At 41.6% G+C, this 21,638-nt stretch overlaps 2 protein-coding genes across 4 annotated transcripts in view; one reads left to right on the top strand and one right to left on the bottom strand.

Annotated features, from left to right (window-relative positions):
* The window catches only part of Mogat1 (monoacylglycerol O-acyltransferase 1), a 33,891-nt gene extending 26,968 nt beyond the window's left edge, over positions 1–6,923 (bottom strand). The window contains exon 1 of one of the 2 annotated variants that reach the window (XM_051190185.1): positions 6,861–6,923. Coding sequence is in view for 1 of the 2 variants with exons in the window: in XM_051190184.1 (XP_051046141.1) it covers positions 72–165 (94 nt within the window). In the remaining variant the exon portion in view is untranslated. Of the gene's footprint in view, positions 1–71; positions 173–6,860 lie in introns of those variants that run through there. The other variant, XM_051190184.1, reaches the window with a different exon arrangement.
* A 2,190-nt stretch (positions 6,924–9,113) lies between these two features.
* The window catches only part of Farsb (phenylalanyl-tRNA synthetase subunit beta), a 61,110-nt gene continuing 48,585 nt past the window's right edge, over positions 9,114–21,638 (top strand). Inside the window, exons 1-4 of one of the 2 annotated variants that reach the window (XM_051190538.1) lie at positions 9,114–9,225; positions 16,186–16,241; positions 19,039–19,193; positions 20,769–20,838. In XM_051190538.1, coding sequence (XP_051046495.1) covers positions 9,168–9,225; positions 16,186–16,241; positions 19,039–19,193; positions 20,769–20,838 — 339 coding nt within the window. In that variant the 5' untranslated portion in view covers positions 9,114–9,167. The remainder of the gene's footprint in view (positions 9,226–16,185; positions 16,242–19,038; positions 19,194–20,768; positions 20,839–21,638) is intronic. The other variant, XM_051190539.1, reaches the window with a different exon arrangement.

Genomic DNA, 21,638 nt, shown 5'->3' with positions numbered 1-21,638 from the left:
GATCTGGCTGACCGGGAATCAGAAGGGTGAGGAATGTGGGTGGGAGGAGAGTGTGGCACAGCGGCTCTCACCCAGCAGGAGGAAGGTCAGGACCCACTGAAGCACCGCAGCGGTCTGCAGGCGCCGCGCCAGCGGGATGTTGAGAGGCGCGAACTCGAGCTTCATGGTCTCACCAGGACAGCACTTTCCTCAGGGTCCGCGGTTTCGGTACCGACCGTTCCGAAGGCGGTGGCTCCAGTGGGCGGGGACGAGACTTCGCTTTGGGGCGGGAGGGTGAGGGAGGATGAGCCAGACTGAGGTAGGGTGCTGCGGATCAGGGTGCGCAGCACCGGGCAGGACCGTGGGGACCCGTGGAAATGTCAACCTGCTTTCTCCTGACTCGCTAAGGCCTAGGTCTCCACCCTGGTTTACCATTTGTTCATTTAATCGAACGCCTTGCACTGGGCTCTAGCATCCGCCCTTAAACCCACCCCTTTCTTCAAACCCAATTGGGGAATAGTTAGTTTGGTTAGATAGCACCAGTGGGAGGTAGGAGTGACCTTACGTTTGTTGGTCTGGGTCTCCACACTACCCTCAGGGTGTGTGTGTGTGTGTGTGTGTGTGTGTGTGTGTGTGTGTGTGTGTGTGTTTGTTGGTCTGGGTCTCCACACTACCCTCAGGGTGTGTGTGTGTGTGTGTGTGTGTGTGTGTGTGTGTGTGTGTTTTGTGTCCTAAACTTCTTACACAAGTTTTGGATAATTTTCTTTCGTTCATTTCTCAGTCCATATTTACTGAAAGCCCACCAAATCACCATTTCCTTGTTCTCAGAGAAAATGACTCAGAGAAAAAGACAGATCTAAGCAAAATAAGCACAAACTGAATAGTATACGGTTACAAGACCCTTTTATATTTTTGAGATAGTCACTGGAACCTGGGGCTCACCCAATCAGGCTACACGGGGTATGTATGCTGGCTATCCTCCATTACATCCCTAGCCTGACTTTTTTTTTTTTTTTTTTTTTTCCTGAGTCTGGGCACCAGACTGAGATCCTTACGCTTGCAAGCATTTTAACAGTTGAGCTATCTCTCCAGCCCTTGACCGAGTTTTAAATGACTAATTGATGGAGGAGGTCTACCCAGCAAAGGGACATGTGTGCATAAAGGTCTTCCTAAGAAAGAAAAGGGGAGGGGAAGCCTTGGCAAAACTGGTTTTTGTTGGCTTGTTTTTGTTTTTCTCCTTGAAGAGTTACTTTCTTCTCTCTTAGCTTTCTTTCTGAGTCATCTTTCATGCTAGGTGGGGATACTGTGATTGTTTACTATGTCACACTCTGTGAAGATCTCTTTCTTGCTGGATATGACCTGGGGTCAGCAGACTGCTGGTTCCCAACAACCTGACATTAAGAGGTGAAGGTAGATGATTAAATCGTTTTAATTATTATTGCATTTGTTTCGTGTATGTGTATTTATGTGTGTACATGTACCACTGCATGTGTTTGAAGGTCAAAAAACAACTTGAAATAATTGGTTCTTTTCTTCCACTGTGTGATTTCTGGAGATTAAATTCAGGTTGTCAGGCTTAGTGGCAAGTACGTTTACCTGTTGAGCAATCTTACTGATTAGCCATTAGGGGAAAAGTCATTATGAATGGGATATTGTCCCAAAAAAAGAGGCTTAAAGGAGCTCATTTACCCCTTCTGCTGTGTGGGCACTCATCAAGAAGTCAGCTGTATGTAGTAACCCATGGACTGTCATCAGAACCCAACAATGGCACCTGGATCTTGGGTTTGCCAGCCTCCAGAGTTGTGATGAATAAACTTGTTATTTATATGCTGCTGTCCCTATAGTTCATTGTTATAGCAGCCAGAACCATCTGAACCATCTGAGACAGTCCAACCCAGAAGATGAAGCTTGTGCTTGTGTCTTTCTAATTGCTTGTGCCTTCTTGTATATGACATGTCGCCTTCCCTGATCCCCCTCCATCATCACCATCATCATTGTATTTCTTCTACATATATTTTCCCCTGCCCTGGCCACTATCATGTCTCCCTTATATTACTGCAACGCCTTAACTGGTCTCCCCACCATGAAATTTTCTCTCAACTATCCTGTGATTTATTTTCCATAGTATACCTGCTATGGTTTGGATGAATGTTCCACAGAGACCCATGTCAAAGGATTGATTCTGGGGTGGGGAATACTTTAAATGAGGTACTTAGACCTTAAAGAAGGTTTTGTGGGTCTCTAAGTATTATGGCATGAACTCCAAGGGAACTGTAAAACCTTCTCTATTTGTTACTTTTGTAGACGCTGTGACAAGATCCTTAATGTACACAACTTAAGGAAGGTTTGTTTGGAACCAGTTAAGAGATATCTTCCATCGCTTAACTGTGTGGATGACTGTTCACATGGCCCCGAACAAGAAGCAGAAAATACAGGTGCTACCCAAGAGTACATGCCTTAGATGGTCCTTTCCCAGGGGCCCATTTCAAACCAGCCAGTTCCCATCTCAAGAAGGCTCCACAGCTTTCAAACTAGTGCCACATACTAGGGACCAAGTGTTCAAAATGAGCCTTTGGGTGATGTTTCAAATTTAAACAGTAGCACCCTGTCAATTCCCTTGCCTTCCTGACTCAAGATGAGAACGGTCATCTCAGTGTAGACTCCTGCCATCTTTCCCACTAGTCACCACCCTTATCAGAAAATAACTGGGGCTGCTGGATCCTGAGCCTGATGATCTGCGATGTGAGCCAATGTAAACCTATGTCTGGAACCATGTTAACTACTATTCTATGCCTGTGAAGACATGCCATGACCAAGGCAACTTACAGAAGAGTGTATCTGGGGCTTACAGTTTCAGAGGATGAGTCTATGGCCATCATGATCGGAAGCATGGCAGCAGGCAGGCAGGCAGCAGGCAGGCAGGCAGGCAGGCAGGCAGGCAGGCAGGCAGGCAGGGCATTGGGGCAGTAGCTGAGAGCTTACATCTTAAAACACAACCATGAGGCAGAGGGAAAACATGTATTGGCCTGGGATTTTGAAAACTCAAAGCCCACCCCAGTGACACACCTCCTGCAACAAGTCCATACCTCCAATCCTTTCCAAACAGTTCTACTAAACAGGCCAAACCTATGGATCATACACCACAGGTACTTTGCTAGAATGATGAGAAACAAAAACCACGATTACTTTGAGTTTTTCAAAATACCAAATTTTAATCTTGTCATCCATAAAAAAGCCCAGAATTTTTTTCCATTGCTCTCACAATGAAGTATCCGTTTTTAAAAGAAGATTTATTTTTATGTGTTTATGCATGTTGTGCATACCTTGTCACATCCCCTGGAGCTGTTGCAAGGGCTGTGAGTAGTCCAAAATGACTTTTGGAAACCAAATTTGGGTCCTCTGAAAGAGCAGTGAGCCTTTTTAGCCTCTGAGCCATCGCTCCTGCTCTTCAGCTTTTTAATAGTGTTCTGGACTCCCACATTACACATCACATATGTATTTCTTGATTCTCAACTGTAACTTTCCAGCTTGCAGTGCTGTGGGCTTTACCACTCTGAACATTTTCCTGTTGAAAGAGGTTTCAGGAAGCATAAAGGGGTACGTGTGTCTTAAAAACAACCAGGCATTTCAGACCATTTGCCTCCTATCTTGTCAGTCATTTTCTTCCACAGAAAATTAGTTTGGGCTTATTCTAGGGTCAGGGCCTCACTGTGCTGCCCAGGCTAACACTGAAATCACAGTATTGTTGTAGCTTCCTGAGTGAGTAGCTAGGGTTAAGGGAATGTATATAGGTTGTTTTGTTTGTGGTACTCAGGATGGAATGGGGGCCTCATGCTTGCTGGGAATGTAAATACTCTCCACCAAGATACATCCCTAGAAAAGGCTTGTGAGAGTTTGATTACAGGTAATTAAGATACACAGTGAGTACAAGCTAGACAATTATAGTAAGTTATATAATCTACCTGCATCATCTCACTCCTGGAAGACAGTAGACCAAGTTTCATTTGACTTAACAGTAGAGAGAGTTTTATAGCTTTGGATCATTTGGACTTAGCTTAAGTGTACATATCTAATATTCAAATAGCATTTTGCAGTTTTAAAATTGTTTCTACATACTTTTTTTCTGACTGTCATCAGTGGAAGTGCTTGCCCTTCTTATGAAGGATGAAATGAAGGCTGGCAGTAGACAACATACATGTGAAAACACATACAGTATCTCAGTAATGTTGATCTCCGTCTGCTCTAGTTTGAAATGTACTGTGTTCTAGGTCCTATGCAAAAAGCATTTCATACCTAACGCTATCATGTCCTCAGTTACTTCCTGGGCCACAAGCATTAAAGGAAAGTTACATGGTCTTCTCAGTGATGTTGTCTGTGAATACTAAAGCATTGGCAGGCAAAACCAATCGGTCCCTGACACTGTGTGTTGATGAGAGAGCTAGATTAGTGATTAGGCATGGAAAAAAATAATGACTGTGTTATGTTTCGCAATGACATTTTTCCTCATAGAAAAAACAGTTAACTATTAATTACAGTTCTGTAATCTATAAAATATATAAGGAAGGAAACAACTGCACCACCTAAAGATAGCTGTTGGTAACACTTAGGTGTTAGCTCATGCTCTAGTCTGTTTTATTCATATTCACATATTCATACATTTAGACAAAATCACTTAAGTGTAATCTTTAATAACTTTGCTTCTTTATTTTTGTTGAAGAGTTTTTTTTTTCAGGGTAAAAATTTCATAGCATACAATGGGTGTGTTGGCATATGCTTTTGATCCTAACACTTGCGGGGCAGAGGCAGGTGGATCTCTATGAGCTCCAGGCTATCTGGTCTATGATATCAAGTTCCAGGACAGCCAGGGCTACTTAGAGTGACCCTCTCTTTAGGAAAAAAAAAATCCTCAGCACTATACGTGATCTAAGATAAACAGTTATCTTAGTTTTTTCCATGTTGCTTTGATAAAATATGTACATTTTAGGTTACTGTTCAAGGTCCATCGAAGACAGGAAATCAAGTTAGCAAGAGCTTGAAGCCACATGGTGGCTTACAACCATCTGTAATGAGATCTATTGCCTCTTTTGGTCTGCAGGCAAACATGCAGGCAAAACACTGTATACATAAATAAGTACATCTTAAAAAAAAAAAAAAAAAAGAACTAGAGAGGGCTGAATGCAATGCTCACCTTGTCATCTGCCCCCCACCCCCACGCCCAGGTGATGCTAGAGTCTGTCAAGTTGACAGTTAACACTCACCATCACAACAGTCAACATTATTTTCTTATATTTTACTTTGGAGTGTTGGGCATCAAACCAAGGATGTTTAATGTTTTCATTAGTGTTGTACTGAAATACTTAAACCAAACCATGTTGTTAGATATTTCAGCTTTTTCTCCCTATGTTACAAAGAAAAGATGTGTGTGTGTGTGTGTGTGTGTGTGTATAAATAAATATATATATATATATTTTAAATTTTTTTTTGAGACATGATTTCTCTGTGGGACCATCCTGGTACTCTGCAGACCAGGCTGGCCTCAAACTCACTGAGATCCACCTGCCTTTGCCTACCAAGTGCTGGGACTAAAGGCGTGGGCCACCACTGCCCAGTCAGTTTGTTTCTTTAGAATAATCCCAAGAGTGGAATTTCATAGGAAAGAGAAGCATGCTTATGAACATTATTATCACTGCCAGTGCAAGTAGGAGATGGTGAGGCACACCTCTGGCTGTGCTGGTGAAGGCCAATTCCAGACAGAGAAAGATCTGTTTTGCATGTGGGTGGCACCATTCTATGGACTAGAGACCTGGCTGGAGGGAAAGAATGGAGAAAGCTAAGAGAGCACCCACATTTTCCTTCCTGGCTCTCCATGCCTTGCTGACCATGACGAACCAAACCCTCTGAAAGCATGCCCAAACTAAATTTTTCTCCCTTGAATTGTTTCTGTTGGGTATTTTTGGTCACAGCAATGTGAAAAGTAACTAGAGAAGTAGGGTCATTGGTGTAACTAAATGACAATGTGGTTCTTGGGCCTTTGAAATTGGTTTCCAGGAGGGATTTGGAAAATAACACCATATTCATTAAAATAGCTTGGTACTGGCATTGGAACAGACACTTTGGCAGTAGGTCCAAATGTATGTGGAAATTTAATGTGCAATAGTACAAAGTGGAGGAGAGAAAGAAGCACTTTAATAAGTGGTATTGGCATTTCTGTTTGAAAAGAAAATAAAACTGGTTTGTTCGTAAACTCCAAAAAACCAAAACAAATTTCAAAAAAGATCTGAGATTTCAATGGAAAGGAATCCTACTGATGTACTCAAAGAGGAAAAGGTGATTTTAAAAAAAAAATTGTGTGGAGGAAGACTTTTAGAAATACAACCTAAAATCCAGAATCAATAGAAAAAATTATTTAATTTGGGTTGAAACTTTATAAATAACCCTTTGTGGGGTAACAAACCTTAAAAGTAAAATATCAAGGGTTATCCCTCTTCTAATAGCATTACTTACGACCTTTGTTTCCCATACCCACCTATACTGTCTTTAAATACACCTATGACCACACAATCAGGAAAACAAAGCAATGCTTTGAAACCTCTAATGAATTGTGAGTGTTAGTTTTGGTTGTGAGCCTAGCCTTTCATGGCTGAGCCATCTCTCCAGCCAAGGGTAAATTACATGGTCATATGCCCGATTTCAAAGATCCCTAGATAACTGGTCAAATACTTGGTTGTGTGCTTCTGAGAGATAAGCGTTTGAGTTGGTGAACTAAATGAGGAAGATACTCCATCTAACATGAGTGGGCACCATTCAACTCATCAAGGTGGAGGAGGGAGTGGGAAATCACTCCCTTTGAGACTGAGCTAAGACATTGATCTTTTCCCAACCTCAGTGTTTCTGGGTCTCAGATGCTCAGATGAGGTCCTCAGACCTTCAGAGAGGTTCTTTACTTTCAGATCTTCAAACTGGCTTATTGACTTTTTTTGGGTGTCTGGCCTGTAGACAACAGATTGTAGAACTTCTCAGCCTCCTGGTTTTCGTGGGCCACTTCTTTACTACCTGTTTGTCTTCCCTGCCTATCTGCTTGTGTTGTTTCTTTGTAGGAATGCTAATACTCATCACCTTTCCAAGCTTCATGCTTTCCATCACACTCAGAACTAACTGGTTTGCACTATAGGCTTTTATCTTATAGTTCCACCATGTATACATACCTGAAAATATGGTCTTAGGTTAGTGCATTCACTGCCTGATGCTGTAACACCATTGCAGATTTCAGGTTGGCCCCAAACTTAGACAAAACAATGACAGCCATTTGTATTTTGTGATGTACTGTTTCAGTGTTTTTTTCCCCAATTATCTTTTCTATCAATTGGCTAATGTCATTTGTGATAAGCATTCATGACCTAGTTTTGTTTATTCCTCTACAGTCTTCTAGCAGCTTTTTTAGACACAAAGTGACTGTATATAGTAAGAAAAAAAAAAGCATGCTGTATTATTGGGGAGAGATGACAGATGGAAATAATGTCACTGGTGTTCTGAGAACAGGCAGTTGATGAGGGAACATAAACATGATACCTGCCCTATTTTCATGATCAGTGACATAAGGTCTGTGCTACTTAAGGAAGAGAATCATTTCTAACCCTTACATTAATTTTCTGAAGTACACATAACCGGCTCCATTTTACAGATAAGAAAGCTGAGGCTATGGCTATGGAAAATTCTGCAGTGAGTGCCCCAAAGAGCACATTAACATGCAGTAATTTGGGGGCAGAAAACTACACAATGGACTTGATGTAAGTGGAAGTTAGTATAGTGAAAAACTCTTTAAAAGTAAGAATTATGGTGGCCCTTCCTCAAGTGTCAGGCACCAGCAGCATGGTAGAAAGGGTAAAGTTCCCTTGAGGAGGCAATGTCTCTGCTCGGCCTTACAGGTTGGGTGAGTCCCACAGTCCATGTCTGTTTATCTCTTAAGGGAGGTGGAGGGCAGGGCGCTACTATTAATTCTATAATACTATGCTTTGGCGTATTTGCTTTTCCATGAAATAAACTGCCACAAACTTTTGATTTCACACAGAAACTTGAACCTGGTGAGGTGACTCATACTGTCGTCTCCAGACGGGTTTGAAGCAGGAGAAACTCTTGAAAATTTCAGGTCAGTCAGGGCTAGATGAGTTCCAGACTGGCTTGAGCTACAGCGTTGAGACTCCCATCTCAAGACGAAAACAGTAATAGATAAAGCGGGACAGAAATCTGTTGTATTTCAGTTCTGGAGGAGGCCTGAAACCCAAAAGCAGATTCATAGGCCCATATCCAGATGTTTCGGGGACTGCTCCATAGGCCAGGAGAGAATCCTTTCTTGTCCCTTCCAGTTTCTGACGCCCACTGACTTTTGCTTTTGTTTTGGCACTGACATTACTCCAATCACCGGTTTCCACTGATCAAGGCTACATGCATTTGCATTTAGGACCCATCTTAATAACCCTGGCTACTACATAAAGTAGCATTTACTGGCTCCCGGGATTAATTCCTGACACTGTTCGACATACTCTCACTCAGGCTTGATCTAAGGAGGAAATTTGCTCCTGCTGGCATTAGGCTGAGTACAGCACGGGACAGTGGGCAGTTCTGAGGTCTCTAACAACGTCCACCTGTAAGGCTTCTGTTGCGTTCAAACAAAACGGGTGCAAAATCTGCAGTTTCAAGGCTAAAGAATGAAGTATAAACTGGCCTGTTAACAGACCTCGCCATTAGTATCTACACATTCTTCTTTCCAGGAAGCCGAGCACCAGGTTAACTAGCTTTTCCTCACCTCAGGTCACGATTCTCTACCTGGAAGCCCTTCCCACCTCCCGACTTGCCTCCCTAGTGCTCCGCCCACCCAACTCCGCAACTTCCTTAGGGTTTTGGGAGTATCCGGGCCTCTGGGGTCTGTCCGTACCATTGCCTGTCATAATAGAAATAATTCCACCAAATTATGTCTAGTTTCCTAGATTTTTAGCTAGCACCACAATATGCCTATACTAAGTGGTTCAGAGGGTGGCATTTTTTCTTGTGTTCATTTGAAAAACGGGAGCTCAAATTGTTGGATTTACACAGGCATAGCATGAAACAGCCTCAAAGAAGAGCGGCGGGTCCTTCGCGTCACGGTAGCTAAGGCCCCGCACGTGGCGCAGGCGCAGTGTCCGCGATTCGCCATGCCGACTGTCAGCGTGAAGCGGGACCTGCTCTTCCAAGCTCTGGGCCGGACCTACAGTGAGTGCCCGCCCCGTGGCCTGGGCTCGGTGCCTGGGGCAGCGTGGCTCGTCCGGCAGAAGGGCGTGCTGGCGGCGTTTATGCCTCCACGCGGGGTTTGGCCCTGCACGGCGGGAGTCTGCAGGGGGGCGCTGACGGGCGAGGAAGCTGGGCTGGGCTGAAGTAGCCTCTCGGAGCCAGCTCTACGGCGGCTGCCGTTGCATCATCCGCCGGTGTCGGGATCTCCATGCCATTCATTCCGAGACAGCTCTTCCTGCGTGCCTAGCGCCGACTTTGATGTCGGGACCCAGACTAGGAAGGGTGCTCTGGGTTGCATCACCAGTGTAGGCAGCTCTGTGGAATCAGATTGACAGCGAAGGAAAGACGTTTGAGAAATATATGGGTTTCACTATGCAGCCCAGGCAGCCTTCGATCCCGCCGTCTTCAGCTTCTTGAGGGCTGGGATAACAAGCCTATGCCCCCCAAGCCCGGCATTCACTTTATTTAGTCTGACACTCGTTGCGTGTCTGACACTCAGAGAGTAGAGCTGTGCACGTGACACGTAAGATCTCGTTTTGGCGAGACAGTAATAAACCAGAACATTAATAAGACGATTTATTGGAAATGTTAAGTGTTTTCTAGGAAAGGAAACCAAATGGTGTGCGGGAGCAGCATTCTAGAGGTACCATTAATTTGAGAAACGAATAGAGAGTCTCCTCTATGGGCTTAGTATTCACGATACACTTCATCTCTTCCTCAGTTCTAAAACTAAACCACTGGGGGAAAAGGGAGGTAAATATCAAGCAAATTATCATTTCCTACACAGATGTAGTAGTTGAAATGATGTGTGCTCCATCATGTAATTATCAGCTTGTATAAAAATTATAACAAGTGATTTATGAGCGCGCTTTTGGGGGGTATTAGTTGTATTTAATGATGTATTTAGCAAAAGGTAGCTGCTTGCAAGAACACTGTACTGACACTGTGCAAATAAACTTTTGAAACTTTTTTCTAAAGACGTATTCTTAGAGTTAACTCATTCCCTGTTAATCTTCCTTTAGCTGTTCGTAGGTGTTTGTTTGTTTGTTTTTAGTCCAGGCTGGCCTTAAACTTGTGGCCATCCCCCTGACTCAGTCTCCTAAGCGATACAATTAGAGTTGTGAGCAGTAACTGTCCCAAGGCCTTAGAAATAGAGGAAATAGCTTTGCCTTTGGAACGTGGCCCTCATTTCTTACCCACTCTCCATTATATAATATGGTCATGTATATGCCTCACTTACTCCACACCATATTCTCTCTAGTGGTATTTGCTATATCTGAACTGCACAAGATGTTGTGTGGCAAGTTTAACAGGTTTATAATCAGTTCCCAGCCAGGCCCTTATCTCTGAAAAATCAAGAGATTATCTGAATTTTAAAAGATAATGGGACTGATAACCTGTTTGCTATTATCAGATAATATTTTAATAAATTCTCTGTCTCCTCCCCCCCCCCACTTTCAAATGGCGAGTGATCAAATAAGCTTGATTTTTCCACACAGATTGTTAACTACAAGATCTTTTGAGATTCTTTACCCTTAATACTTATGTTACTGAGGTATTCATCAGATGGGCTAGTGATACTCTTCAGTGTGTTCTTTCTTGAAACCTTTCTTTGTGTCAATTGAGTGGTGGCTGAAGTTGGAAAAGCCTACTCACCAAAACATCTAGTTTCCAAATGAAGCGTGGGTCCCACTTGTTTCTTTCTCATTCCTTCTTTTTTTCTTGTTTCAGATAATGTGTCATTTGTGCTCTTACGATCCATTTTCTTATTTAGACCTTCCTAGGGTTGCTGTCTACCTAAGATTCCATTGGTATTTCCAGTTGCCACCGTCACTTTCCATGTCTTGTTAGGGAGCACACTTCTCTCTGGTTTTTTTGTTACTCAGGGCACCTCAGGGCACTTGTTTCCTCTGCCTTCCTGGGAAGGGCTCTGTTTTCTTAGTCTCCGTTTTGATTGCCTTTCTGTTCACTTGTTTTCTTTTGCTACTCAGAGCTGGTTTCTTATCATCGCTCTTCAGTTCGGGCCCTGTTCTAGTTTGGTATAGTAGTGCTGCCGGAGCCATCTGTGGGCCCCATCAACAGATAGTGTTTTAGGAATACCATTTTATTGGAGGAAATTACTCATGATTTTATTGTTGGTTCTTTTGTCTTTTAAAAAACACATATAGCGTAAAGGAACAAGGCATAATTAAGGTTCTATATATTTTAATAGATCCATTCAATTTGTTTCATTGCTGTTTAGCCGACAAATGTTTTGTATATTATAGCAATAATTGCTTGCTATTTAGTTTCTTATGGTCAAGAACCAAGGTTTGATGGTCCTGGTCTGAATCTTACTCTAGATTGCAGATCTGTAGTCAACTCAAGAGCTCATTGGGACTGGAGAAGCTGCTTCTAAGTTGTTGTTTTCTTTCCTTTTTCTTTTTCCCTCCCTCCCTCCCTCCCTCCCTCCCTTCCTTCCTTCCTTCCTTCCTTCCTTCCTTTTCTGTTTATTGAGACAGGATTCCTCTGTGTAGACCTGGCTGTCCTGGAACTTCCTCTATAGACCAGGCTGGTTCTCTAACTCATAAGAGATCCATCTGTCTCTGCCTCCTGAGTGCTGGAATTAAAGGCATGTGCCACCAACACCCAACTAAGTTTTTTTTTTTTTTTAATTATTATTATTTAGACTTACCCATTTTATTTTATGTGCTTTGCTGTGCACCACATATATGCCTGGTGCCTGTGGATGCAAGAAGAAGACATTAGATCTCCTGAAAGTTGAGTTACAGTTGGTTGTAAGCCACCATGTGAGTTTTGGAAATTGAACTGTAAGACCAACATGCTCTAAGCTGCTGAGCCATCTCTCCCACCCCTAAGTTTTCTTAAGCAGGCTTTTTTACCTGCTGACCCTTGGCCAGAGCTTTGGTTTTACCTGCCTTAGCTTTTGTCAATTTGTGCCAGAAGGAGAGAACTCTGAGAGAGCAGGTAAATGGGAGAGCTCAAGTAGTATTCTCAGTGATGGATATTTACTCAGACGTGCTATTCCATCCTTTTCCATCTTTTCTTGTTCACATAGACCAGTCCTGATCTGGTGTGAAAGGAAAGATAAGCAGTTAGGTATCATTGGTGTCATAGTCTCTCTGCCAACCCCCAAATGGTTCATGTTCATCCACATGCAAAATATACTTAGCCCAGAAGTGTCATCTTGCAGCAGCAGCAACTCGAAGTTCACAGTCACATCATCCAAATCTGGTTCTGAGGTGGATGAGGGTCTGGGGATGTAGTTCTTTCGGAGTTTAGCATCTTGTGACAAGTTAACTAATGACCTGAGAAGGCCGAGCACTCAGGTAGGTGTCTCTCATACGTCCAAGATGCCATAGAGGGGCAGGCCTAGGGTAACTAACTGCTAAGGGGTAGAAAATGGAGCTCACAAAGCAGCCACTGGTCCATGGCAGTTCTGAAATCAAATGGCAAATGCTGGATGGTCTTGATTAGGTCTCCGGCCTGGGATAATTCTCCATGGCTCTGCCTTGCCCTCTAGGCTCTGGTTCCACCCTCTGAGTGATCCCCAGGAAGCATGTGCTTCACAGCTGATTAGTTTTCTCAGTCTACTTCCTGTTAATAGAATTTTAGGGGCTCAAAGACTTCCTTTTGTCTTGTTTCCGCCCCTTTCAGTTCAAGCTGGTTATGTCTGCCTAAGTGTTTTTTCTAAAAACTTTCTAGTTCTTTGGTGAGTTTTTGCTGGATTCCTTTCATTAAAAACCACAGACTCCAAAAACCTCTGAAATTAGCTATTTCAGTACTTTGGGCTTTTTCATACAGTGCTTTTAATTAAGCGTTATTGTTTTTATTAATAGGATTTGTGAGGCACACCCTTCATTTCTTCATTACACCTTTTGTTTGAATGAATTGTGCTTTTCATCTGACTGAAGGTTTTCAGGCATACCCTTGATTCTATCTTAAGCCAGAACTTACTTAATTTTAGCACTGCTTTACATTCAGAAGGAAAAACTTTTTACCCATCAGCATCCTGGCTCTTTTCTGTTTACTAGCTCTTCCTATGTTAATCTCTTTTTACATATGTGGTAAAAATAAAACTAGTCAACAAACAGGCTGCTCTTTGAGCATTGATTAGATGTCTTAATTTTGTCAGGTAAGTACATTTGTTTCAGTCCATTTACCTGCAGGAATGGTACTGATCACGTTTCTCCCTCATGTAACAGGAATGCCCTTCTATTTTCCTGCAGTGTTATCTCATTCTCCTCCCTGCCTTCCCCTGTATCCTGATTCAAGACCACGAGGCTCAGCTAGTAGTGTTTTTGATGCCCTTCTCTTGGGTTTTCCTATGTTTTGGGTTTTCAAAGCCTGCTGTCTGACTCCAAAGCCATTCCCCCAGTTCTGGTTTTAGTACCGCTCCCTTTACTCAGGCTAAGAGTTGTATTAGTAATCTATTGCTACATAGCAAATTATCCTAGTTCTTAGGAGTAGAAAACAATATGCCTTTGTTGCTTCCCACAATATCTGAGTGACAGGAACCAGAGTGGTGTAGCTGGGTGGTTCTGGCTCTAGGGCCCTTGCTAGGTTGCAAGCAAACTGTCATCTAGAACTGCAGTCGCCTCAAGGATTGGCTGAGCCTGAACATCTGTTTCCTAGCTCACTCAGATGATTGCACCATGCGTAAGCTTACACACAGACAGGATCATTGCAGGCCATGTCGGAGGCTAGCTACCTCCGTTACTCCATGCACAGTTTAATGGTGGCATCACCCTTTTAACCTAAGCCTGAGAGCTGGGAGCCATCCTATTCTTGCCCACTCCTTCCCTCACTGCTCCTCCTGTAATTAGCCAGCCATTGAGCCTTTTAGGGCTTCTGATGTTTCTCATGTTCCTTCTCCATATGCTGTTGGCTTAAGTGTATGCCTCTGTGTTTCACTTGTAGTAGGCTCTTTTCCTCAGTCATCCTCCACCCTGCCACCAGTTAAAAAGAACAGATGTAGGGAACCAAGCTTGGTGTCTCATGCCTATGATAAAAACACATGGGAGTCTGAAGCAGGAGGATCTGGAGTTAGAGACCAGTCCTGGTATATGTGTAAGCTTCAGGTTGGCCTTACTTATCTATAAGGCCTTGTTTCAGAAAATACCAGAGATCTAGAGCTAAGGATGAAAAAGGAAAAAAAAAAAAAAAAAAAAAAAAAAAAAAGCAAAAAACAAATGTAATCCTGTTTGCCCTGCTGAAAAGCTCCGGAGTGCAACTCCCATTGCCTGTGGGTAGGATAGAGGGCAGATCCCTTGGCATGTCATGAGCTACCTTTTTTCTACTTCTTATATCCTATTTCTTCCTAACACAAACTTTATTCTTCACCATATTGAACTACTTAGGAGTTCCCAGCTTTGCCAAGCTCTTGAGTTCACCCCCTCCAATCTTTAGCTAATGAAGACATCCTTTATGTAGCTATAAGTGGACCTAAGAGGAACTCTGTGCCACCCTACACCTTGTACTGGGTATATTTACTTATATTTATTTACACTTATGATTCCTTTGCTAGAGAAGGAAGTAGTTCAGGCAGGAATTGTAATTTATTTATCTTTGTAGGCCTGGCATCTAGTACTGTTGCTTGGCACATAGGGCAGTAAATATTTGCTAAATTGAATTGAAGTTTGATGTCTAGATCAGACAAGTCTTTTGTGTTGTTTTATTTTGATGTTGGGAACTGAACCTAGGGTCTGTGACATACTAAGCATGCATTCTGCTACCCAGGCCAATTTCTAGTGTTGGTTCAGGAAACCTAAGGCATGTAGTTCTTCACTAGAATATTGTGGTAATTGTGTGTGTTCAATGTTTGATAAGTGAAAACCTTGGGAATGCTGCATTAGGTAACAAGGCAAAGTGAAATAAGGCAGAGAACTATTAGTTTTTGCAGACTCACTCACTGTTTTTCAGGGTACTATGCCAGGTCCATTTACATATTTTTAAAGTTTCTTGCTAAAAATGGCAGCAAAAGGTTGTTTTGCAGATGAGGGTGTTGGTGAAGTTTACATAAGATGCTGAGCCCTCCAAATGAGTGAGGTAGAATCACAACCCTGATTAGTGTGGTTCTGAAATCAAATATCAGGCTGCCTCAGATAAATACCAAGGTTTAGTGGCATTCCTTTGTGTATATATATGTCTTATGATTTTGAGCCTGCTTTCTCATTTGATACTACTTAATGATTCTTTTTTACCTGGAGTCTGAACAGACATCTTGGCACTGATACCCAAATTCTATAGTTGACATTAGTCTAGAGTAATCAGCCCTTTAATTGTTGGTTGATGTTTGCATCAGACAAATTCTTTCTTGTGTTTTGATGCTAGAGAGTGAGCTCAAATCCTTTGACATACTAAGTCCCACCGTTTACCTTGGAACTTAAGACATCTGTCTAGCTTTTTTATTAACATGTGGTGGCTTTGATGGTTTGTGTTCAGTGTTCAATAATGTGAAAACCCTGGAAATGCTGTATTAGTTAGTAAAGCAAAGCACACAAGAGAACTTTGTCAGTTTATGGACAGTTTATATATTTCAGGCGATTACACCTTGGTTCTTTAAAAACAAAACAAACACCTAGTAAGCTGGGCAGTGGTGGTGCATGCCTTTAATCCCAGCACTCAGGAGGCAGAGACAGGTGGATCTCTGTGAATTGAGACTAGCCTGGTCTATGGAGCAAGTTCCAGAACAGCCAAGGTTATACAGAAAAGCCCTCAAAAAAACCAAATACACACACACACACACACACACACACACACACACAAAGACAAAAACCACTGGTAAACTTTTTTTTTAAATAGTGATATCTGATGCCTGATAGAATGTCCAGGGTTAGGAAATTAAGCAGTAGGTGAGGTTCATCAATTCATATGCAGTTTTCATTTGTACTAAACACATTAAAATTTAACATTCTTTTTTTTTTTTTTTTTCTTTCCTAGCTGATGAAGAATTTGACGAGCTATGTTTTGAATTTGGTTTGGAACTTGATGAAATTGTATGTATCAGACTTTTCTAAGGTATTCTTTCTATGAGCTCATTTTAAAAAATGTTTTCTGATTACTATTAAATAAGCTCTGAAGTTTTTTGTTTGACAAATTTGTGTTGCAAATTTATCCCTTAAAAATCTTTAAAAGAATTTTCACTTTTGAGATTATAATACAGTTTTATCATTTCCCCTTCCCTTTCCTCCCTCTTAAACCCTTTGATGTATCCATCCTTCCTCTCTTTTAAATACATGGCTTCTTTTTTCTTTAACTGTTCTTATATGCATATGTGTATGCACACACATAAACTTATATTCAGATACATAAATATAACCTCACTCTGGATAGTGTTGCTTGTATGTATGTATGTACTTTCAGGGCTAGCCATTTGGTATTAGATGACCAGTTGGTTTGTATGACCTCTCTCTCTCTCTTTTTAGTGTTTGCTGTGTTGTTTATGGGTTGGACTCTAGCAGTTTGGGAATCTCTTTGCTGTTTTCAGGAGGATAACTTGCCTTTTTGATCTTAGAATTTGTCTTGCCAGGCCTCATTTCTGAGAAGCAGATGCTTTGCTTTATGTGACCTTATCTTCCGGCTCTGAAATGGCTCTTGGATTTCTGTCAAGCTTAGCCTTCACCCATGGGCTTCATGAACCAAGTCTGAAAATGACATTGATGTCCCCTGTGTTAGGCTACTTCTTATTAAGAAACATTCATTTCTCTGGTTATCATGTGATTTCTACTTCTTTATTTACAGCTCTTCTGCTGTTTGCTGTCCCAGCAAGAATCTAAGCTTTCTTCATTGGAAAACATTAACCTTATTACTGTTTCCATCCAACATTATTTCAGTTTTAATTATTTTTCTTTGTCCTCTCTCCATCCTTTCCTTTCCACTCCTCTTTCTTTCTCCTTTCCTCATTTTTATCATTTTCTCTGATTTTTCAGTTTTGCCCCCTAAGTTTGAGGACCAGGTTAGATTTGTTTTAGAGCCTGGAACAACCTTAAACAGTCCCAACCCTGTGGATCCATGGCTTTCTCAAGGGTGACAGGTCCCGAAGTGCTTAGTGACCAAAGTGAAGTTCCCCCCCAGCCCCACCCATGCAGATACAGATTGTCGTTCCCCCACCCCTCCCCGTTTTTGAGTAGCATATGAACAAATAGGTTTCAGTGTGACATGTTCATGCATGTGCCATGTACATTGCCCTCCTGTCCCCCTCTGTCCATCTTGATGGTTTTCCTTTCCCCAGGAAGCAGGTTGAAAGTCTTACTGTTGATAGGCTTGATTAGTCAGTGTGTGGCAGGCAGGTGTCATGAAAAGCAAAAAGCGTGGCATGTTGCAGAACCCCTGTGTCCCTTTGGCAGGTCATTGTGGGATTCCCATTAAGTAGCATTTCTACATAAAGGGTAACAGTAACACTTGGAATTAACTTTTATCACTGTTCAAACTTTTGGCTAAGGTCAAGTGTGACTGAAATGTTCTTAAATGTATTTATAGTGCCCCACTGTTATAAATAATAAACATAAAATTTATAAACATAAAACATAAACATAAAAAATAGGAGTGGAATTGGACTTTTTGGCCATGATTATCATTTTTAAAGCTTCTGTTGTTGTCTGCAGTAATATGTCTAAGGGCTTCTAAGCTCTGCTGCTGTATTAGAGTCTGCTGTGGTGGACTCCTTGGCTTTTCTGTTTGCTGTCTTCTCCGTGGCTTCCATGGCCCTGCTATCCCTCTAATTTTCAGCACAGCTCTGCCCTCTGGGGGCTCTGATTTACTTCTGTACTGTCAGTCTTGTCCTTACGTCCCTTTGGGGCATGTGTGCCGTGAGGCTACTTGCCAGGGTTGTCAGTGGTGCAGTGGTGTTTTCTTTCATGCAGTGACTCATCTGTGCCTTTTTGACACTTTCGTTGTTCTCTGTATTCTTGATGATGTCTTCCATTTCCTTTGGATGGCAGGTGCTTTTTTGTTTTTTTTTTTTTTTGTTGTTGTTGTTTTGTTTTTTTTGTCTGAAGTGGCAGATTGTAACACAAAAATAATTGACCCAGCGACTGATATTAGAGTTCTAACTTCAAGATCAGGGAAGCAAAGCAGCAGGTTACCAGCTCTCACCGCTAGCTCAGGCTGAAAGGGCTGATCCACTCATGAGTCTTCAACTGCTGCCTCTCCTCAGTGTGGCTGGAGAACGATGCCTCTGCTGAATACTTGCTCCTGCCTTTTATCTCCTTCTAGTGCTGGGATTAAAGGTGTGAGCTATAATTCTCTTTTAGATGGATTCAGTCTTGTGTAGATCTGGGTGGCCTTGGACTCACAGAGATTTATCTACTTTTTAACCCCGAGTCCTAGGATTACAGGTGTGTGCCACCACCTCCTAGCTTCTGGCTGCTGGAGTAAAGGTGTGCATCACCACTGCAGTCTCTATCGCTTGAGGCTGACTTTGCTTTTCTGAATTCTCAGTCAAGCTTTAATAAGTCATACATAATATATCACTATAGCAGATACTGACCATGGCTTTGGAGTTATAGTGTCTCTTCCATAACTAAGTTGTCTCAGTGTGTGACAGTAGATAATAACATATGTACTTGTGTTTATCTGTGTTCCAGTAAAGCATTATTTACAAAAACAGGTGGGGTGCATGATTTGGCTGGTGGGCCACTGTTTGTTAATGTTGCTTTCGATGGATTATAGTGTTTTGGGGTGAAAGTACAGTATTTTTCTGTCTGCTGTGTTTATGACATGTATAGCATTTTTCTGTTGTTGCTGTAGAAAAGATATATTCTAGGTCTGTTGAACTTCTTTGGCTTGCTTTAGACTTCTGAGAAGCAAATCATAAGTAAGGAACAAGGCAATGTAAAGGCACAAGGGGCCTCAGATGTTGTGCTTTACAAGGTTGACGTCCCTGCCAACAGATATGATCTCCTGTGTCTGGAAGGATTGGCTCGGGGACTTCAAGTCTTCAAAGAAAGGTAAGGATCTGTGCACATTGCTAAGTTGACTCTCCTCTTTTCTCCCAGTTGTTATCAGCAATCAGGCTTAAATTTCTAGGAAAAACTTCATATGGGTCAGCATAAATGGTGATTGGAAGATAAGAGTCATGTGGATTGTAGCCATTTCAAAATTGGGAAACATAGTGTAAAGCTGGGAATACATGATTTTAGGGATGCCGTGAAAGTCTTTCAGCAAGGTCCTGTGGTTTCCCTCAGTAATGCCAGTGCGATGGATAGTTCATGAGATCTGTTAAAGCATGAGGGAAAAGTAGAGTGACAGTTAGCTTTATTTGCCTTTACCTTAATAATCATGAGGAGCCTGGGGTAGAGACCCCTGTGGAAACTTTGAATATCTTATGCTGGGTGTATGGTCTTGGGCACTGTAATTGTGGCTTCTCTAGTTTTAGTCCCCTAATGTGTAATGAAGATTTTTAAGGCCCTTCAAACTCAGCATGCAGTAAATGTAGATGGTGATAAATAGGTAAGATAAAGAAGACAAAAATAGAGCTATCAGAATTATTTATTTTTGTTTTTATTTACTTATTCATCATCTGGTCAGTTGCAAAAGAGAATGTGCCTTTGGTTGCTGGGCATTCTAAAATTATGAAATGCTTGGGTGAATGTAGATATTTGAAGTGATGTTTGGTTATTTGGTTAAGTGTTTTGAGTTTGGGGGTTTGTTCGGTTGCTTTTATACTTGGCAATTAAATGACTGGAGTTTAGGACCACAGGTCAGGATCTTTTATTTTAATTTTTTTAAATTCATGGATATGGGTGTTTTTTGTGTGTGTATTGAAAAAGGTGACCTTTTTATATATCCCTGGCTGGCTTGAACCTTAGTATGCTGGGGTTATATGCTTCTGCAACCATTCCGGTCTAGGATGTATATTTTCAATAAACAACTTGTGAATGTTTATATCTATACAAAGTTAGGATGTGATTTCAACCTTTACAATTAGAAGTATGGCCCATAAGCCAGTAGCATTTGTGTCACAGGAGAGCAAGGATCTTAGCTACAACAAACTTCTCAGTGGGCTGTAAAAGAACTGACTTACAGCAGTGCCTGGCTTTGCTTGGTATCAGGCTGCTAGTCATGCCTTCAGACTGCACTAGTTAAGAACTTTCACACTGCCTTCTCTGATTCAGTAACTTTGGATAGAACCAGTGATGGCACTATTCTCAACACCAATGAACTTTATTTATTAAAAACTTAGAATCTTCTGGTTGCAGTGAAACCTAAACACTGTCTAGTCCAGGGCCTTGAACACTTGTTGTTAATGTATTTGTGGTCTTTGCTGGGACTCCAGTGAAAGACTCATTACTATAAGGTATTCTGTGTGTTTTTGGGCAATTGTAAATGTTAGGAAGCTTGCAGTTTTTTCTTCTTCTTCTTCTTGTTTTTAATGTTCAGGCAAAGCTGACTTACTATAATTTAACCTGTTTCCCTAATCCTATTGATTTTTATGTATATGTGCACTTTATATTTATAAGCATAAGATGTAATTATTAAATAATCTTACTCTTTTGAATAACTTTGTTTTAATATTATTTTAGGATAAAAGCTCCAGTATATAAACGAGTAATGCCTAAGGGAGAAATCCAAAAATTGATTATCACAGAAGAGGTAATAAGAAAAATTCTTATTTTTCTCCTAGCCCCTCCCCCTTTATGCATGTTTTAGTAAGGAAGGCAGGAAAAAGCAACAAAGCCAACCTTTCTGCCAAATGTCATTTCCTGTGGCCATGTGTTAAGATTGGTGCATTTTCAGTTCCTTGCTCTTAAAAATTGTCAGTTTATGAGAGACAGCTCAGCAGTTACGAATACTGGCTGCTCTTACACAGGACCTGGGTTCCATTCCCAACACCCATAGGGCAGCTTACAACCTCTGATGGTCTCTCAGGCTGGTGTGGGCACCAAGCATACATGTGACACCCATGCATATATGCAGGCAAAACACCTGTACATATAAAATAAAATAATAATTTTTAAACGATGGTCAGTTTACTACTAAGATAGGAAAGAGAACAAAGTAAATTGCTTTTATAAAGCTCATTTGAGCCAGGTACATTGGTGCAAGCCTGTAATTCCAGAACTTGGGAGGTAAAGGCAGGAAGACGAGGAGCTCAAGGCCAGCATCATCCGTGCAGTGAATGTTTTTGAACCTAGCCTGGGGTACATGAGAAAAGAGAGATCCTGTTGTTAAAAAGTCCAAACCAAAACGAAGAAAATGCTTGAGAGCTGGGGATGTAGCTTAGTGGTAGAGCACTAGCTTAGTCTGAGAGATGGCCCATGTTCAATGTCTGCTATTAAAAAAAAATTGATTAAATAAATAAGACACATTTAAGATATAGTTGTTTAAATTGTGGTACATTAACAAAATTTATAAAGGTAAAATCTGGAGGCATTCTTTTGGTAAAGGTAAAG

Source organism: Phodopus roborovskii, unplaced genomic scaffold, assembly GCF_943737965.1.
Source record: "Phodopus roborovskii unplaced genomic scaffold, PHOROB, whole genome shotgun sequence".
Taxonomy (NCBI): Eukaryota; Metazoa; Chordata; class Mammalia; order Rodentia; family Cricetidae; genus Phodopus; species Phodopus roborovskii.
The sequence above is the reverse complement of the archived record's forward strand: the minus strand, read 5'-3'. Positions and strand labels throughout refer to the sequence as shown.